The sequence below is a fragment of the Strix aluco genome, chromosome 1 (genome assembly GCF_031877795.1).
Source record: "Strix aluco isolate bStrAlu1 chromosome 1, bStrAlu1.hap1, whole genome shotgun sequence".
NCBI classification, from domain to species: domain Eukaryota; kingdom Metazoa; phylum Chordata; class Aves; order Strigiformes; family Strigidae; genus Strix; species Strix aluco.
Window position 1 is genome coordinate 171,839,002 of NC_133931.1, and position 20,103 is coordinate 171,859,104.

Consider the following 20,103-nt stretch of genomic DNA (forward strand, 5'->3'; position numbering starts at 1 on the left):
CCTCTCGCACAAAGCGATGGGGGCTGCTCCCTCCCTTGCAGGGCTCCAAGCAGGACACCAAACCCCCCCTGGGAGGGAGCCAGACCCCGCGTGGGGGCTGCTGTGCCCCGTGGCCAGCCCTGGGCCATGCTCCCTGGCCCAGGGTGAGCTTTGGCAGCCAGCACAGGTCCTCTCCAGCAGCTGCCGTGACAGACAGCTCCTGAACCAGCCCCCCTCTGCAGTGCTGCTCTAAAATAAAAATACCTCCCGCCTGCTCCGCTCCACTCCTGGCCAAAACTTCCTCCAGGGGCAAGGTGGGGGACGGCAGCCCAAAAATACACTCGGCCGGCCCCCCCGCTCCCCAAGCCGGGCTGAGAGATGCTGTAGGACAAGTCATCGGCCCCCCAATCCTCCACTGCTTCCCTTTCCCCCTTTCCCCCCTCTGCCGCCCCCCGTCGCGGTGCCGGATCCTCGCACCCTCGGCGCCTCCGCCCGCGGCGCCGGGGCTCAAGGTCAGTAGTGGGGAGCGATGCGGGGCTTGGGGGGGAGCCACGCCGGGGGTGGTGACACGCTGCTCCCGCAGCTCCTGGGCTTTTTTGTCACCTCTGCCTGCTCCCACCCCCCGACCGGGGGTCCGGGGCGGCGGAGGGCTGCGGAGGGGATGAGGATGCTGCTGCCCCGCGGCGGATCGGAGCTGGGGAGGGGGGGGGGGGGGGGGGCGCTGTGCGGGTGACCCCCCCCGCACCTGAGTCGGCAGCCCAGGAGCTATCAGGAGTTAAAACTGTCCGAGGGAATTCCACCGCCAGCACCCCTCGCCCACCGCGGGGTCTCCAGCGGCAATCAGGGGCCGTTAACCGCCTGCCCCCCAGGCTCATTTGCGGGGTGCCCCCCGCAAAAAAAAAAAAAGCCTTGAAAAACGTGGAAAGGAGCAAAAAAAAAAAAGCTCTCGAAAGCTCCCTCCGCGACTGCCCTCCCGCCGCAGGGGGACCGCAGGGCGGTGGCAGCGCGCCCGTCCGCAGCGGCCCCGCACGGGGCAGCGGTCGTGGGGCGACCCCCGCACCCCCCGGGGCCCCCCCCGGGGCCCGGGAGCGGGCGGTTCCCGCCGGGAAAAGCCTCTCCTCCGCGCTGGGAAAGATGGGGACACCCCTCATCGCTGCTAACGACCACTTCCCCCCGCTAGCTCTTAAAAAACTCAGAAAAAAAAAAAATTAAAAATAAAAAATAATTTCAATAAGCATCTGCGGCAAAAGCTTTGCGATGCAGATGCGAAAGCGGAGGGTGACCGGGTCGCTTTTTACTGCTGCCTAAAACCAGAGTTTCGCTCCTGATTCCCTCCCAAAGCGCCCCGCGCCGTCGGAGGGGTCGCGCCCCGCCGCTCGGGTCCCCCCCACCCGCGGGGGATGTTCGCGAGGGGGTGGCGGTGCCGGAGGAGGGTGCCCGCTCCCCCCCCGCCCCGCACACCGCCTGCTCCAGCCCTGAATCGCGTTTTTAGCAGCTGCCGGACACGCAGCCGGGAGACTGCAGCGCTGGGGTCGGGCTGAAAGGCACGTCGCGCCGCGGTTAATTAGCCAGAGCAGGAGTAATTAGCTCAGGGGTTAATGGCGGGGCTGGGCGTCGGCATCCCCTGACGCTGGGCAGGGCAGGCGGGGGGCTCAATCGTGCCTGCGGGGTCCCGAGGCTGGTGGTTGGGAGCAGTTTGGGACCACGGGACTTTAGCCCCCCCCCCCCCCCCCCCGAGAGCTCGAGGTTGGGCAAAACCCCGGCAGAAGGTGAGCAGCGATGCGGGGCAGAGGAGTAGGGGCATCCCATCACATCCCCTCTGGCACGGGCGTCTTCGTGCGCTATCCTGGACTCCCTCCAAGGATCCAGTTAGGAATCGGGGCGGGGAGGGGGGGTGGAACATCAGAAACGCGCTGGAGGAACCCCATCCTGGGCAGCTGGCATCCCAGAGCGTCTCTGAACATTGGGATGGACACCGCTTGCTCGAAGAGCCCTTTATCAGGCCCCCCCGGCTGAACTGCTCCCAGATCCTGGCTCCTGGATGGATTTTGCAGCAAGGCTCAGCAGCAACCTCTTTCTCCGCACGTGAGTTGTGTCCCAGGGTTCAGCCCCAGGTGTCACCGTCTCCTCCTTTGCTCTACCAGCCTTCGAGGAAGTCCTCAAAGCAGAGGTGCTGAGCACCAGCAGCAATTTAGCATGTTTGAGGGGTACGAGGGAAGGTGAGCTCTCCCCCCTGGTTTTCTTCCCTCTCCTCCTTCCCTTTCCCAGGTCTGGATTCCCCACACTGCCTGGGGTGGTAACCTACCGCCATGGGGGTTAAAACGATGCTCCCCAGCTACGAACTGGGATTTTACGCTCTCGCCGTGACGTGCGCTGTGGTGTACAGTGGCAGCGGGATCTTTGAAGCGTCTAGAGGTAACGCTCCCCACCGCATCCCCCCGGAGGGGCCCCTGGGAGGGAGGATGGATGTAAGGTGTCTGCTTTTAGAGCTGTCGATACCAGCAGCAGATCCCTGGCTTTATTTTTTTTTTTGCAGAGAACAGCTTGGGAATCCTTTGCAAAGGTTCAAAAAGGATTTTTGCCTTTTTGCCTGCTTGTCCCCTTGACCCCATTTCCATGGCTCAGAGCAAGAGGCTGTGGCACATCACAGCTCTCCAGCCAGTGCCTGCAACAAGCAGCCACCCTGCCTACGCTGTCTCAAATTTTTTGTCTGGAAGCCCAGAAAACCTGAAAATTTCGTGGGATAAGCTGGGGGTCCCTGAGACGTGCACTGCAAAAAGGCTTTGCTGGAAATTCTTGCAGAAACGGTTGAGCTTCCTGACTCCTATGGCTGACCATGGGGATTAGGGACTTTTGGGATGGGGTGTTTGAGCCCTGATGGCTCACCATCGTGAGGAAGGCTCCCTGCCTTGCCAGAACCTGGGCCCCATTTCCCAGAGGTGTTTCTCTGCCTGTAACTCTGGTTCTTTTGCAGACAGCATGAACAGAAAGGCCTTTCGGGATGGCATAAAGCCAGGCTGGCACTACTTTGGCAGGAAGATGGTAAGTGAAGGAAGGACTCAATCTTTTCTAGCTACTGTGACATGGCTGGTGCTGACCGCTGGAGAAGCAGAGCTGTTCTTTCTGCTGCTGACACACTTCTGCAAAGTCCACGTGACACGTATTTTTCTCCCTAAAGATCTAGTCAGAAAAATACCAGCCCTGCAGCACCATGGATGCTCTGCTTTGTGTGCACCGAGACAAGCAATCACGGCCCATCTTTGCTGGGGCTTTATGACCAAGCTAAAGTGCTTGGGAGCCCTTGGGTGGAAAATGGGAAGAAAAGGCTTTGAAAGTTGTTTGAAAGGCTTTGAAAGGTTTCCCCTCCAGATGGGTGTCGGGGCAGGGGTGCAAGGGCTGGGGGCAGGAAGACACCTGGTTCTGCTCCCACAGGACGTAGCTGATTTCGAGTGGGTGATGTGGTTCACCTCATTCAGGAACGTCATCATCTTCGCTCTCTCAGGACACGTCATATTTGGCAAGATCTGCTCCATGACGGTGCCACAGGTGAGACAGGGACATGGTGGGACGGATTTGAAAGCACCAGGGTGACCTGGGATTTGTGGAGGGGGCTTGGGGGATGTTCTAGGATGGGGGGGATGTTCTAGGATAGAGGGAGGTTGCGGCTTTTACCAAGCTGACCACGAGTCGGGGCTGCTCTCTTCTTGCAGCATCGGGCTGTGGTGTACATGCTGTACGGGATCTCGGCTGTGCTGGGCAGCATGGGGCTCGTCTACCTGATGATCATTCTCTCCCACTGCCTTGTCCTCTACTCCGTTGCACTGGCCAAGCAGAAGTGGCTCTGCTACATGGCCGGACTCTGCTGTCTCGCCTCCTTCAAGGTGGAACCATTCATCTCATGGCAAGTAGGTGCTGTCTTGGGCCATGTCTGCCTCATTTCCAGCTCACTTGCATCTGTCTCCTTGGGTTTACCCTCCAAGGAGGGCTCCTGAGGCACCCCCAAACCCTGGGCACTTCTGGCTATGTCAGAGCTCCCACAGGGTTTAAAAGGGAGTCCACTGTTGTGCCACTCAGTTTGGGAATAATCCCATGGGGGCTATGTTGTATTTTGGTGGCTTCATGCTGGGCCAGAGCTCAGGACACCTGAGTCCTCCTTGCTGCTCAGGCAACAGCTTGTCAGCCAGGCAAGATGTGTTCCTGCCCTGTGCCTTAGTTTCCCGATCTGTAACACAGTGCTGGCATGGGCTCTGTGATGCCCATGCCTTTCTCTTAGGTCTCTGACCAGTTAAGACTTTCTATCACTGGTGGGTAGAGAAAAGCCCAGGAAGAACCTTATGAAGCTATTCCGTCCCTCTGAAGGACAGTGCTCTCTCTCTCTGCCTGCCGTTTACCTCCTGAAATGTGTTCCCTCCATCTCTATCAGGCTTGTGCTGGCTTTTCTTCACTCCCTGGGGAGGGTTATGTCCCTGTGACAGGGTGACATTCCCACCCCAGACCAAAGCCTGCATGGCCCACAGCTGCTTGGTAAAGACATGGCCAAGAGGATGTATCCCTTCCTGGCTCCTCCAGATGCAGGAGCCAGCTGGGAAATCAAGCCCCAGTTTTCTTTTTCCAACAGCAAGGCTCATTAACTCCAGGGACAATTGGTGTCAGAGCATATTTAGAGGCTTTGCCAGCTGTCCCCAGAGTGATGTCCTCCACAAAGCGAGGGAGCATAGAAGCGACGCCACGTTCCTGGTGGTAACTCTTCGTTTCTCATCCAGAGAGGGTTTGTAACAGGAGCTTTTGATCTTCAAGATGTCCTCTTCTGTGGAGGAAGCGGCTTCACCATCATGCGCTGCATGAGCTTTGCACTTGAGAGTTCCAAGAGGAAAGAGGGCATCTACTCCATCTTCGACCTCCTCAAGTACAACTTCTACCTTCCATTCTTCTTCTTTGGGCCTGTCATGACATTTGACCAGTTCCATGCCCAGGTGAGTGCTCCTGAGGCTGGGTGGGAGGAGGACCGCTCCCTGCATTTATTTGTTTGGGTTTAACGCCTACAAAACCCCACTTTTGCCCACGTTTGGCCATTTCAACTGGTCAGTTCAGAAGGGAAGACATTGCTGTGGTGAAAGCATCATGTTGGGATGAAGCGGGGAGGATTCAGCTCATGTCCTTGCTCACTGGGCACCTGTGCTGCTCAGTGCCTCAGTTTCCATGTGCTGTCACCCCAGCAGCTCCATGCTGCCCCACTGTGCGGCGTCGGGAGGCCACAGTGCAAGCCAGACATGTGGTGCCCATTTGTGGTGGCTGTGACAGCAAGGGAAGTTTCACATTTCCATCTAGCTAGCTCACCTAAGGAGCATGAATTTTGGGGGCTGGTCTGTGTGTCTTAAGATTAAGTTATTTCTCTAGAAATAAGTAAGTTTGGGTGAAAGGCTGTGTTTCAGCAGCCAGGGGCTTCGTCTGGTCTCCATGAAATATCCTGGTGCTCCCAGTCTTTGCCTGTATCACACACAACCAAGGACAGGCCAAGAGGGAATGGCCTCAAGCTGTGCCAGGTCAGGGTCAGACTGGCTCTTAGGAAGGATTTCTTTGCAGAAGGGGTTGTTGGGCGTTGGAATGGGCTGCCCAGGGCAGGGGGGGAGTCCCCATCCCTGGAGGGGTTGAAGAGTCGGGTTGACCCAGCGCTGAGGGATCTGGTGGAGTTGGGAACGGTCAGGGTGAGGCTCATGGTTGGACTGGAGGAGCTTCAAGGTCTTTTCCAACCTAAACAATTCTGTGATTCTGATTCTGTGAGTTTTCTGAAGAGCAGAACCCAAACAGCACTGGAATACATCAGCAGAAGCCTGGGCTGAGACCAGCCTCAACTTCCTTGACTATTTCACAGCCAGAGATCAAGCAAAACAGAGGTGCTCTCTCCCTCCTCAATCTTCCCATCTCAACCTCCTTTTACACCAATGATCGACCTTGGTCATCAAAGCAAGCTGGAACTGCTTGCTAAGGGAAGGACCTCTTGCTTGGTCAGCAATGGGGCTGGGAAGGATTGCCACCACTCCTCTGTTTCCTTTTGAAGAACAGCTACATTGAATTTCTGGACCCCAACTGATGTCTGGGTGCAACAGCATTTTGCAAAAAACATTTGTGAATTCAGAAGAAAAAACAGCCCAGGGCAGGGGAGAGCAGCCAGAGCCTCCCTGGTGAGGAGGAGACCAAAGACCTGTGCAGCCCAGCACCTTTTCTCCAACATTGGGCTGGCACTGGTTGCCTAAGAAAGGGTCTGCACTGGTCTTTTTTCCTCCAGTGAGCAGGATTAGCCTTGATTCGAGTCCTGCTCCTCACTGGTTCATTCACCTGGGTAGTCAACAACCTTGTGCTGCATGTTGGAAGGAATAAGTTCCCTTGGATCTTGCTGGATCTATTTAAAAGAACTTTTAGAGTATTTGACCCTGAAGACCATAAGGTCAGCTCTGGTGTCCCCCACAAGGGATGCTTGTGGTGCACTGAGTCTACCCGCAGCCCATTCTCAGCAGATAAGCACCAGGGATGGCCAGGCCGCTGGTGGACTCTTCCCCCCAGGCTGCTGGAAGAAATGTTTCATCCTAAGTCTTCATCTTTCCAGTTGTGTCTTATCTGTCGGGCTGAAGTCCAGGCAAGCCTGGCTCCAGCAGCCCCACTGTCCAAGCCCCTCCAGAGGTGGTACAGTACCCTGGGGTGGCCTCCTCACCCCACATTCTTCTTCCTTCCCCAGTTTCCATCAATCTGTCCTATGAAACGTGCAGCCCTGGCTTCTCCTAATGCTGCAGCCAGGTATCTGTAAATCAGGGCATTAAACTCCTCATGTCTCCAAGACCTGAACTCCCACCACTACTACAGGGCCTGATCTGGATGGGGTTTTATTTCCTGTTCCTTTGCACAGCCCCAAACCAGAATGTCCAGGGCCACTTAATGAGCAGTTCTCCCCTCTGTTGCTTAAAATGCTCACCCCAAAGCACAAAGCGTAAGTCCCCTGCCCCTTTGCCATGCCCCAGCCAGGGGTCCTGTCTTGGCCTGGCCACCACTGCCATCTCCTGGCTAGATGCCCCCCTGCACTGCTGGAGCTGCAGTTAGTTGGAGTGGTGAATTCCTAATTGCCCAACAGCAGTTATGGGGACAGGCAAATGATTCCCTTCCCCAGGGTGGGTGTATGGCTCAGGGAACAGATCTATCTCTCTAGGTCCTACTGGTGTTACATCCTGGTGAAGCCCTTGCACCCCCATGTGTGATGGGAACTCATGTGAACCAGAGCTTGGCCAGCCCCATTTGAGCAGAAAAGCATCTTTCTCACTAAGACAAAGGGAACAAATTCACTTCTGTAGGGCTGGAAGTGGGGGGGACACAGCCCTGAACCCAAGGGGATGGCGGCAGAGTGCTGCCACCACAAACAGAGGATGAGAGGAAAAGGCCTCAAGTTGCACCAGGGGAGGTTTAGATTGGATATTAAGAAAAATTTCTTCACCGAAAGGGTTGTCAAGCATTGGAACAGGAAGACCAGAGAAGTGGTTGAGTCACCATCTCTGGAGGTATTTAAAAACAACATGTAGCTGTGGCGCTTTGGGACGTGGATTAGTGGTGGACTCGTCAGTGTTAGATTTATGGTTGGACTCAATGATCTTAAAGGTCTTTTCCAACCTCAGTGATTCTATGAAAGGGGGGGGGGGGGGCTCCATGTCCTCCCACACGTCTCCATGCCAGAGCCTCTCCTCCCTCGCCTTCTCCTCCAGCTCAGGGTCAGTAGTCTCTTTGTATCCTTAAAGCACTTGGCATATAACAGACATGAAAAAATCTGGTAAAGGCTTTAATTCTCAGGAATCAGCTGGATTTTACAGCAGCCTGCAGATTACGTTGGGAGAGCTCCCACCTCTCGCAGGGAATAAAGGGAAAGTAATAAAAATAAGAGGATTTTGTATACAGCAGCAATTTTTATAGTGATGTGGGGAAGCATCAGTCTGCCCAGTGTAATCCTGAAAGCTTGCTCTGATTATTTTTATATTACAATGGCCAGAGACATGACAGCTCCTAGAGGCAAAGCCCAGCCCCTATTTGTACAAGACACAGCAGAGACAAAATCCTCATCGATCAGGTCCCAACCGGTTCAGGATGGCCCCTCAAGCAGGTCTCCCTCTCATTTACAGAATGTGTCTGCAGCAGAAGCTCCAGAGACCACCAGTCATCTTCCTCCTCTTCCCAAATTACCCTGGCCAGAAATATGCATCTGGCCCTGGCAGAGCTGTCAGGTGGGATTCCAGCCCTGCTCCCAACCTCTCCTGGGCATGCAGATGTCCTTCCCTACAGGCTGTGGCATCCTGTAGATGTGACGGCATTTGCTCCTGCTTGGTGACCTGTGCAAGGGGCCACCCTTAAGCAAATTTGAATCACAGAATCACAGAATCATCCGGGTTGGAAAAGACCTTGAAGCTCCTCCAGTCCAACCATGAACCTCACCCTGACCGTTCCCAACTCCACCAGATCCCTCAGCGCTGGGTCAACCCGACTCTTCAACCCCTCCAGGGATGGGGACTCCCCCCCTGCCCTGGGCAGCCCATTCCAACGCCCAACAGCCCCTTCTGCAAAGAAATCCTTCCTAAGAGCCAGTCTGACCCTGCCCTGGCGCAGCTTGAGGCCATTCCCTCTTGTCCCATCACTTGTTACTTGGTTAAAGAGGCTCATCCCCCCTCTCTGCACCCTCCTTTCAGGGAGTTGTAGAGGGCCATGAGGTCTCCCCTCAGCTTCCTCTTCTCCACACTAAACCCCCCCCAGTTCCCTCAGCCGCTCCCCATCAGACCTGTGCTCCAGACCCTGCACCAGCTTCATTGCCCTTCTCTGGACACACTTGAGTAATTCAATGGCCTTTTTGTAGTGAGGGGCCCAAAACTGAACATGTCCCCGCAGAAAGAGCATCAAACCCATCTCCCTGGTTGGTATGGATTTCATCCCACCTAGGGTCCCTCAGGTACAGCCAGGCCCATCACTGCTGTGTCACACCATGTGCCTGCTCTGCTGGACACCCCCGTGATGAGAACAGCCTTTGCCAGGAGGGTGATCCAGGAGGTACATTGCTGCCCTGCTCAGCACTGAGAGGGGGGTGTTGGAGGGATGCTGTGAGTGGGAGATGTCCTGCTCCTTGTGGATGTGTTCACCTGAGCTAGTCCCTTGTGTCTTCCTTAATCAATGGAGGTTTGGGCCATGTAGTCCACGGTGTGATTTATAAAGAAGACCGTTGAGTCCCCATTTGAACCTTGTCCATTTCTCTGGATGGAGGAACATGCTGCCCATCACGTCTCTCAGCTCAGCCCTTTCCTGGTTTGCCACCCCATCAGGTAAGCACCCGAGAGCTAAGACGCAAAGATGACGAGATGAGGAACATTCGGGTCCATGCTCTCCTCCATGTCGGGGCCATCATTGCTGTGGACATCTTCTTCCACTTCTTCTACATCCTCACCCTCCCTTCCGACCTGAAGTTCATCAGCCGCCTCTCGGACTGGTCGTTGGGTGAGTGGCTGTGCTTGGACACGTTCACACCTACACAGTGGCGAGTGATTCAGATCTCCATCCATCCCCGTTGAGAGACTTTGGCAATGCCTATGTTGGACAGGTTTGAGTAAAGCCCCTCTTCTTCCCGTTGATAATGCAAAGAGCTGGGGTCAGGCAGCCCTGGAAAGCAGATGGTGTTGGTCTGACATTCTCACAGGGTCCCACTGTAAATTGTTTAGCTCAGGGTTTAAGCGGTTGAGCACCAAGCCATCCCCATTGCCTTTGTCTGGACTGGAAGGGAGCTCAGCACCTCCAGAATATCAGCCACATGCTGTTGCAAGAGACACATCTGGTATCTCAGATGCCTTTGCAGGTGGCCACTCATTATGAGTGTTTGTGAGCCATTGAAACGGCCCCAGGGCATAGGCTGTACAGAGAGGAGGGACCTCAGGGCAGTTGTAGTGGCTGTCATCAACTGCCTAATGGAGGGTTGTAGAGAAGGTGAACTCTTCTTAGAGGCTGGCAGGGAAGAAGCAGAACACAGCAAACAAGGTGCAGCAAGGCAAAGTCTGATTGCATGTAAGGAACTTTTTTCATAGAGTGGTCAAGCATTGGACAGAGAGGTTATAGATTCTCCAAAAATAGACATATTCAATGCTTAAATGGTCAAGGTCAGGAGCAACATGATCTCCATTTGAAGTTGGCTGAGAAGGGCTGGACCAGGGACCTCCAGAAGTCAAACTCCCACTGTCATTCAGCTGGCCGCTGGATAGAGGGTTTCAGCTGGCCAAATACATGTCTGTTGGCAGCATTTGAGATGCCACAGAGTATCTGACATCCACACAGGCAGAAGATACGCAGGGGCTGGAGGACCCCCATGTCTCTCTGGAGTGGCAGCTGGAGGCCAGGAGAAAATCCTAATGCAGCCAGAATGGCACTAGGATTGATTTTAGAGTGTCCTGGGTGGACTGACCAAGCATGTGTGTTACTCCAGGGGGAGCTGAGCTCCTCTGCAGGCTCTGCTGACTGTGTTGACCAGATCTGCTTGGTCCATAGTGGGAGCTCAAGCACGGCTCACATTGAGGCACTGGGTGGCCCTTAATCTGTGAGCTGAATCCCACCCAGATGGGGGCATTTTAGCCTCTGCTTGCATAGGAATTTGAAATCTTTAGTGTTTGTTCCTGCAGGGTTTGTCTTCCAGTGTCAGACACCTCTCCAAGACAGAGTTTCTGGCCCTGGCTCTGCTGTAGCATCAATGTTACATCTATGGCCACAAGGAGCTGAGGTGGGGGGTATTTTGATGGAGGTGTCAGTAAAACCTCAGAGGTCAGAGTTGAGAACTGTGATGAGTTCATCATAGGTTAACAAGTCTTAGAGGGAAGGAATGATCTTGCGCTGGAAGAAATGAGATCTGTATGACTTTCTTGGACTACCAAGACCAATAAAGAGTTTACTCCCAAATACCCCAAGAAGATACTGTCCTTTGGTTCCAGCTTCCTATAGAAAGCTACTTAGTTTTACAAGCTTTGCTGGTCCAAGACAGCATTAGACTGTCCTCTTTATGTTTGTTGCAATAGACTACATGCTCCCATGGGACATGATGTCCCCCGAAGTCCTGAAGGCGATACGTTTCATGTTCCTCTTCACTCATTTGACTCTTGTTTTTGCTCTAGCTGGCCTGGCCTACTCCAATTTGGTGTACGACTGGGTGAAAGCTGCTGTCATGTTTGGGGTCATCAACACCATCGCCAGACTGGACCACTTGGACCCACCCCAGCCTCCAAAATGCATCACAATGCTCTATGTCTTTGCAGAAACGTGAGTACCCCACATGCATCAACGAAGAGAGGCCTGAATGAAACATGCATGCGGGGAGGACATCTGGGCTGTGCTGCTGAGCAGCTGGCCTATGAGTTGGAGACTGCCTGCATTGAACAATCTATACTGAACCTATAGTCTAGACCTGGCCGTAGCCCAGGGAAATATTCTTGAGCAGGAAACAATACATAAGGAGAGAGGTTACAACCACATCGGTAATGGGACCTGTTCAAGGAGGGAGCATGGAGAACTGCTGAGAACAAGGTTCAAGATGTACCTCACCAGGGGAGACTTGGTGCCTTCTCTGGCTGACTGCTGTGTGGAAGGATGTCATTACGCTGAGTGTTTTAACATGCTTTTTATCATCTCCATTTTAGGCATTTTGACAGAGGGATTAATGACTGGCTATGCAAGTAAGTGTCTGATCAACCATCTCTAGTCTGGTTCAGGTCTTCTCTTTCATCACATAAAGAAACAGGAAATGCTGTTTATCCCAAAGCTGAGCTGTCCTCTCTTCTGGGTGAATCCCACTACAGCATGAAGTCATATTTGTCAGTTTATCCCTAAGACCACTGAATTAATCACCACAAAGTGCAACAGCCCCCTCCCCCAGAGTTGGGAAAAAGAGAGTCCTGTCCCAGAAGTCCCTTTAAGTCTGGTGGGTTTAGCATTCTCTCGAGGGAAGAAGAGTCAGGTTCATATTACACCAGGAGGAAGGGGCAATTGAGCCCAGGTCTCCCATATCCTGGGTAGCAAGGGTGGCCTGAGCTCCATCTACATCTCCTTCAGCTCTTTAGCTCTGAGCCATGAGTACACACCAGCAAACATGTATTGAAGGTGGAGGCTGCTCTGTGGTGAAATCCTGTGCACCAGCAAGTCTGAGATAGCCTCCAGCTCTACAGATCCCCAAATTTTATCAACCCTTTACCTTCAAGAGGGGGCAAAGGGTGGTATTTAGTCCTTAAGGAGCTATGGGTTTGTGAAGAACACAAGCCACGAGCAGCTGGACTGCAGCAAAAATCAGTTTATTGCTAAACATGTAATCCACAACATCCTTCCTTTCTCAGCGGGGTGCTCTAGATTGACCTGCCTGTGAGGAGCTTGTGGTGGGTGGGCGTGGAATAAGGGACTTCAGAGGGGTGTCCCTGACTACATGGAGCACCGACCACTTTCCTTGGCTGTTAGGTACGTGTATGATCACATTGGAGAGAACCATGACAACATCACAAAGGAGCTCATGGCCACCATCGCCACCTTTGCTGTCACCACACTGTGGCTGGGGCCCTGTGAGATCGTTTACATCTGGTCTGTCTTCAACTGCTTTGGCCTCAACTTTGAGCTCTGGGTGCAGAAGTTCTTCCAGCAGGAGCCCTTTGCCAAACTGGAGGTGAGAAGCTGGGCTGCAAGTGGATGGGGGAAAGTCATTGGGTCTGGGACCAAACTGTGGTGCTGGAAAACATCCATGACTGCAGGGAGCTCAAACTTGTTTATGCAAGTCAAATCCGTTTTCAGCTGAGACTGAAAAGCAATATCCCTGATGAAGCCATGCAGCTCCACGTCCAGGCCTCCTGAAGCTCTCTCCTGTGGGCTTTAGCATCCTTGTGATCAGCTAGTTAACTGTGCAAGGACAGCACAGTCCTGGTGCTCTGTGTCCTTTCATTTTATGTGCTATGTCACCCACCCAGAGCAAATTCCCACCTGCCCCGATGATGCTTCATGGGAAATTTAGGTTCCTGGAAAAACAGAGGTCCAAGAGAACCAGGAATGCAGCCCCAGTGAGACTTCAAAGTACCACAGCGGGACACAAAATCTGAGGTCTGTCCATGGGGAAATGTTTATACATTTCCATATGGAAATCATTTGTTCTTCTTGTTCTGCAAAACATCTTGTCACTCTTGAGTGTTTTTGATCTGATTTCTGATAAAAGCAAATGCTTAGATACTAGAATGAATTATTTTCCAACCACTCCAAAGCTTAGTGCCGTCTCTGTTTCTGACCAAGGTGCCTCGGGGACATGTTGGAAGAAAAATTTTGGAAACTCATCCTGGAAACAATTCTGTTGCTTATTTATTTTGCACAACGTAAAGTCTGGAGGTCCTAAACTGGTTCACTAAAGACCCCTTTTGAATAAAAACTTCGGAGAGCAATCCTCCCATTTGCTGTCCTCGTTGAACTTCTAATCAGATTATAGCACTCGCAGGCAGCGAAATTGCCTTCCCTGCAGCACCACAGTTCTCGGCACTAAGTGGCCTGGGGATTCATCATGCTCTTTGAAGATTGCTATAAACCACTTCCCTGCTCCACTTGCAGCAGCTGCTCCTGAGGATTATGTGCCAGTGACAATTTCACTCTGCTGCTGTGACCAGTGTTCAGCTCTTTTTTTTTTTTTTTTAATTCCTAAGAAACAATTCCTACCAGGAGCTGGGGGTGATTTGCTCATAGGGCTAATACTAATTCTGATATACAGCAGTGTTCATCTGCCTTGAGGAATGGCTTACCCAAGGCAACAGATGAAGAAAGCAGTACTCAGCCATTACAATAAGCATGAAACCCTGTATAACATCTTGCCCCTACCCATGGGACCTTGAAACACCAGTCCAGAGTCTCAAATGCATCTACGTCCAGCATCAGAGCAGACATTTTACCTTGTCCTTATATTTCTTCAACCCAGGACACTAAAGGCTGCTCTAATTTTTGCCCACCCCTCTGGGATCCCAGCTGGAGTTGGTCTAGTGCATCCCCTTTCTTTACAGCCCCATTTTTCCTCACTCTCTGCTCCTTTTCCCTCCACAGGCCAAAATGTCAGCAGCCATGTCTCGGCGGATTAGGGCAGTTTTCGGGGCAGCGAATTTCTGGGCTATTGTCCTCTACAACATCCTAGCCCTCAACAGCCTGGAGTTTGCACTGCTGGTGACCAAGAGACTCCTCCTGATGGGTAAGATGCTACCACCTTTCCCCATCGAGGGATCCTTGTCTTGTTGGGGGAACAGTGGAAAGGGGACGGAGGACTGGGACTTTTGAGTCCTCTTGGGTCCAAAGTGGCCTGGCCATTGGCTTGTTATGTGCCTGTTCCCAACATGCTTAATTTTTGTTCAAAAGGTGCAGACAGTGGTTTCTGGGCTCCCACCCTTCTTCTGTGAGCTCTCTGGGGCACAAGCTGCCTCCCAGGTGTGCTTGTACAGCTCCTAGCACAGCCTGACGCTGTGATTTAGACTTGTTACAGCAACAAAAAAGGTCATATTCACCCCACCAAGATGGGCTGAGTCCCTGGCTGTGAAAAGGTCCCCCTGATGGAGAAATGGATTTACTTGTCCTACCTCATCTCCTTTTGCTTTAGCAGTTACTCCTGCATCAACCTGAAGGTGACAGGTCCAAATCCTTGTGCTAGTCTTATCTGTACATTTCTAATCAGTGGATGGTGGCACTATTTTGAAGTCCTGAGCAGCCCAGGGTATAAATAGCCACCAGGAGCCCGCGTCATCCAGTCCTCTCTGGGATGGTCTGGCGTAGGAAACAGATAATGTGACACTCTGGGCTCAGTGTGCCAGAAGTGCCTGCCCGCTGAGCTAGCTGGCTTTTGCTGGTTGCATTACTCATTTTAGAGGTCCTGTTTTAGCAGGTACAAAGCCTGTGTCTCTCCTCTGCTGTGGATACCAGATTCATGATTACAAATGTCATCAGACCCTTCCTAAGTGAAAGGAGAGCTCCCAGCTCTCAGTCACTTACCTAGGTGACAAAAACATGTGTTTCTCTGGGTGCACACTGTGTCCTCACTAGGTATGGGACAAGGCTGGGGTTGATCCCCAGCATCAGCAGGGCACAAAGCTTCCAGAAGGTCACAGTGCTGAACAGTGATGGATATGGGCAGGTTGAATGGGCAGAAAGTCAACCATCAAGTCTGAACTTGGGGAGCAAAAGGAGTTTTGGGGGTAAAAGAGTGCTCAAAGCCACTGCAGCATGTTCCCACACTAGCTGCAGTCCATCATGCCTTGGTGGGCTCAGGCACAGCTCCATCTATAATCTGATCCTGGGGGTTTCTCTCTTCTCTCAGTGAAGCTGTGTTGTGGCTGGATCCACAATGGAAAATGTCATTGGCTATCATGAACTTGTGGGATCTCCCAAACCCACCCGAGAGGCAGCAGTGCAGCCACTCCAAGATGACCACGTCTCCCTCCATCTTCTAGGTTTCCCTGTCAGCACCTTCTCCATCTGGTTCATCACATACTGTGGAGTGCAGCTGATCAAAGAGCGTGAGCGCATCCTGGCCATTGAGGAGGAGAAGTGTGACAAAGCAAAGGTGGAGTAGATGGAGGCATCGTCAGGCTTGTCCCAAAGCCTCATTTCCCTTCCAGCCCCTGCTGCCAGGCCAGCCACTGGCCAGGGCAACCCAAGCACTCCTGAAAATCGGACTGGTGTAGCTCACCCATGTAGAAGTCACCTGGAAAGCGCAGGTCACCCTTGCTGCAGAAAAGATCTTTCTGTAAGACACAGCGGGCTTCCCATGCATGTCAGACTGCTGAGGTAGGCTCCAAGGACATTTTTTTAGTGCCAGAAAGAGCCATCCCCATAATTTTTCTGACCATTTGACATTGTGCAGGCCTAGAGATTTTACCCGCTGCTTCCCATAACACTTGGTCCACCAGCACTCATCTCTCCTGCAGGACCTGTAGCCCATGTCTCCCAGAGGAGACTCTCCAAGTCCCATGGCTGGAGGTTTTAGGGTGGGCCAGAGGCACAGCTGTGAGAAAGAGATTAGCTGGTGCTGAGCCTGGTCAGAGCACACCATCTCCAGGTCACTTCCAGCCCGTGTTTCTTTCACTACAAGAAATGGTCAGCATCCACGCTCAAGTGTTTGGCATCTATGGTTGTGCAGTAAGGACTGTGAAGTGACCCAGCACAGTCTATACATACCAAGAGGCTAATAAATAAATAGGACTGTCTTTATAGCAAAGGGAAGGAGGACCAGGGGTGGCACATTGAAGAGTAATTATCTCCCCACTGACAGTGGTGCAGAGCGATAGCTGTTACGATATTAAACTCTCTGCAAAACAGGTCCCTTCAGTGCTAAATGTCTTGAAAAAAATTATTTAGTGCCAACATCAGGCATAGTTAATGAGAGTGCGAAGGCTGTACTTGCTTCACAGCCATTGCTCATTGTGTACAGGTCCGGAGAGCAGGTGTGCTGAAGAAACACAACACGTGGCTCACAACTGCTTGGTCCCCAGGCCCCAACTCAGACCCAAAGGGTCTGAGACCGGTGTGGCCACCATTGACCACCCTGTTGTGATATGTGTCCTGGCACTCAAACCAAATCCCGCTCATGTTTTTTGCACACCATGGTCAAAGATTTAAAGCTCACATTCCTGCCCATGGCTGAGGAACAGAAGATGCTGTAGCCAACTCTTGCTCATCTCCAGCCAGCCACCCCTTTATTCAGCTGACTTTGGTGCACACAGCCTAAGCCGATGACTGCGTGGCTGAATGAGCACACACACACATGTACAACCAAAGGAGAAAGACCCTGAATGAAGGGCAGTGACTGGGGGGTGGGTGGTGGAGGAAAAGCCCATGATAGCCTCCTTGGAGAAGTAGACTTTGGGACACTGCATAGGGAGTGCATTGAATAAATGTACCTGTGTGAAACATGGTGCCTTGGGGAAAAGGCGGGTTAATAACTGAAAAATAACTCTGGCTCTCTTGCACTTTAGAGTAACTTTCAGTGGCCTTATGTCTGAGTTATGTCAATATTTGGTGTGGGCAGAATCCAGACCACTTTGCAATGTGGGTTGAGACGCTTGGTGCTGGTGTATTCTGGCTTCCCTGTGGATGAAACAGGATTGGTTCCTAGCCAGCTTTCAGCTCTGACAAAGTAATTTGTGAAGTCCCTGATAAATGTAATTCATTTATGTAGTAAATAAATGTCGGACATCTATGGTGCCTGTCGCTCATCACTGTTATGCTGCTGTAATGCAGGGGACACGCTGAGCAACGCCCTGCTACCAGAGCTGAGAGACACACGGACCGGTCTGCAAGTCCTTACTTCTCACCCCTAATAGTGACACAAGACATTGTTGAATTTAACAGAAACACACCTTAGTGGCTTCACCAGATTGGAGGTTTGGCTGCAGCTCAATTCACATTCACCTTTATTTTGACTCCACCTTTGTACTGGTGAAGTATCACGAGCCTACTGCCATCAAACTGTCATCCATGTAGTTTTTGAGTTAGAAGCCACGTTGGTTTTATTTCTGGGAGCCTGACCAAAAATGTTGGAAGGGCAGGTACTGTGCCTTGGTGGCGTCTCCAGTCATATCCCCAAAACCTCTTCGGCTGCCAGGCACATCCCCTTTTAACACGGGTCTGCTGCTGGACCTTTGGTAGATGTTTCTTAGCATCTCTGTTATTTCAGATTTGCTCTCTACCACCAAAACAGCTATGACATGATGTGCTTCCTCCCAGAGTAAAATTCAGCTCTTCTCCTCCATACAGGTGTCCTCGCACAGCTGAGGCCACCCTGAGCTGCCGAGATCAAGGGCTCTGTCTGCAGGTGGCTCAGCTCAGGTCCCTGGCTGTCCAGGAGGACAGACAGAGTCACCCACCTCCCAGTGTCAAAGTGGGTGGTGACTCACATGGCAAAGCCCAGTGACTCTGAGCTGCCCTCCTGACTTGGATACTTCAGGAGAGAAAATAACCCCTTCACTAACGATCTAAATTTATCCAGCAGCTGCATCTGATGGAGCTGCCAGAAGGAGCTAATCTTAGACACCGAGTGAGTGATTTGTTAGCGACAGTTCATGGGAGAACTTGGGCTTTTCCCCTGCCTTTGCCTGAAGTTATCCCCTCAGCTCTTGCTGCTGTTACAGGCCCAGGAGGTCTAGTGGGTCAGGAGCACCCAAGTGGTGCTACCTCAACCAGCTCAGCCTTGTGCAGGAGACCCTCAGCCTCAGCATATGCCTCTGTAGAATGGGATTTATCAACGGATCATCTCTATCCTGGAGAAGAATATCCTGAATATCTTGTCTCATCTGACGATTACCTGCCTGTTAGCAAAATTCATCTAAGAAGCCAAGAAAAGCAATTCTTTATTGCAACTACAAATCCCAATCAATAGCCCTACACTGGACACATTCTTGTTCAGCCTGACATGGTGATAATTCCTGCATTCACCTTTCTTGTTCTAAAATTTTTATGGGAGGGAGTGATCCTGCTACGTTGCATCCCCTTAGGATGCTTCCCATGTATCCTCACCCACTCCCATGTCGTGGTGGGACTATTTCCCACTTAGAGGCAGATGTAATAACTGATTTAGTCCATTGGTCACTGGAAATCACTAGCTGTAGTCCTGTTAGATCTGGGGCCCATGAGCTGAGGGCCATCTGAAAACAGCCCACCTCCATTCAGGGCTGTGTTGTCTATTATACAACAGTCAGAACTCTCGGGGAGAGTACCCTGGGGAGAGTCTATTCATCCATTCATGTGTGCATAGAGATAACCAAATGGTAACTGTGATCACTGCTCACCCTTATCGCATCCACATGTACCATCTTACCTGCTTTTAGATCCCTCTGGGCTTAGCTGGTACTTGCTTGGAGACCAGCTTACCTTAGTAGTGACATGTTGGGCCCAGCAAATGGAAGACGAATGGGACAAGTCTACTGTGATCAAAGCCTTTAAAAGAGATAATGGTTGCAGAAGGCTCAGAATTGATGGTTGCCTCAAATTCCACTGTTATCATCAGAGAAAAGCCTCCCATCAGATGTACCCTTGGCTCTCCAGAGCGGCAAGGCTCAGACCAAGTCCCCAGAAAATCCTATTGATTTACCTGTGTATAGATTATAAAATGGCAACGACCAACCAGTATGAACAGATGAAAACCAGAAATGAGGAACAAGTAAACACACAAGTGAAAAAGAAATACTGTGCTTGAGATCCAGACGGGAAACATGTAACCTAAAATGTAAGAAAATAATCTGAACACCAGATACTTGTGGGTGAGAGAATCTGAAGTCTGTGTATCTAAGCTGCATAAAACACTGATGGCTTTTCAAGCGCAGCCCCAGGAGGGTTCAGGAGAAGTGCCCAGTGGCTCTGAAAGCACCCCTGGGTCTTCCTGTGAGCACCGTGTGAGCCTCCCCATGGCGCAGAGCTGCTCACAGGGCTTGGGTCCACCAGATCAACCCTCTGTCCCACCAGGCTGCAGTAGAAACTTGTATGAACTTGGTAGAAACTTGGATGAACCACCCTTATCTAGCTGAATACAGCTGTGCTCAGGAGCCAGGGAGGTTTACAGACCATTTGAGGTCAAGGTTAACACACAGAGCCCAGCCTGCATGGCCAGCCTGGGCCATATATGCGATCTGCACCCATTTTGATGACAGGGCTTGGGATGGATGCTGCTGTATTGAACTGACAGCAAAAAATGGTGGAAACGTAAGGCAGGGGATGACATGTGTGACTTGCCACAAGTCATTATGAGGACGGCATCCCAGCACTGCTGGCATTAGGAGGCACTGGGACCAGTTATGGATGTCTAGTCTGAATTCATGATTTAAACTGTCTGTGGAATGAATGGGGACAGGTGGACATCACCAGAGTCCTCTCATCTCAGGCAAGTGTCTAACTTGGGTGCAGTGAAGCAGCTCCCAGAGACGTCTGTCTCTCCCCATGCTTGTAGGGAGCCTAAATGACACAGTGCACCAAGGAGACAGTGCTCTTGAAAAACCAGGGCTGCTTCCCCAGAGCGGGTTTGGGACCAGCACAGTGCTCTTTCCCTGAGTGGACCACAAACCTGGGAGAAGTCACAGACCCACT

General features: G+C 52.0%; 1 protein-coding gene across 3 annotated transcripts; it reads left to right on the forward strand.

Annotated features, from left to right (window-relative positions):
* Positions 1 to 278: 278 nt before the first annotated feature.
* On the forward strand, positions 279 to 16,603 carry HHATL (hedgehog acyltransferase like). Of its 3 annotated transcripts, XR_012626376.1 has the most exons (13): positions 279 to 491; positions 2,248 to 2,394; positions 2,954 to 3,021; positions 3,412 to 3,525; positions 3,690 to 3,884; positions 4,743 to 4,952; positions 9,321 to 9,492; positions 11,148 to 11,292; positions 11,670 to 11,705; positions 12,478 to 12,679; positions 14,086 to 14,227; positions 15,477 to 15,813; positions 16,457 to 16,602. XR_012626376.1 is itself a non-coding variant. In XM_074850229.1 (12 exons), the coding sequence occupies exons 2-12, from the start codon at positions 2,289 to 2,291 to the stop codon at positions 15,596 to 15,598; spliced, it is 1,512 nt and encodes a 503-aa protein (XP_074706330.1). In that variant the 5' UTR covers positions 279 to 491; positions 2,248 to 2,288; the 3' UTR covers positions 15,599 to 16,603. The 3 variants fall into 3 exon arrangements, 2 of the variants coding, with proteins under 2 accessions (XP_074706330.1, XP_074706340.1); XM_074850229.1 differs by having other exon boundaries at positions 15,477 to 16,603; XM_074850239.1 differs by lacking the exon at positions 279 to 491 and adding an exon at positions 1,564 to 2,064 and having other exon boundaries at positions 15,477 to 16,603.
* The last annotated feature ends 3,500 nt before the right edge of the window (positions 16,604 to 20,103 follow it).

What these genes read in the sequence shown, in the direction of transcription:
- HHATL (XM_074850229.1), top strand. Translation starts at nt 2,289, where the DNA reads ATGGGGGTTAAAACGATGCTCCCCAGCTACGAACTGGGATTTTACGCT. An exon ending in CTCTATGTCTTTGCAGAAAC is followed by an intron (nt 11,293 to 11,669) that starts GTGAGTACCCCA and finishes TCTCCATTTTAG; the next exon opens with GCATTTTGACAGAGGGATTA. An exon ending in AGCCCTTTGCCAAACTGGAG is followed by an intron (nt 12,680 to 14,085) that starts GTGAGAAGCTGG and finishes TTCCCTCCACAG; the next exon opens with GCCAAAATGTCAGCAGCCAT.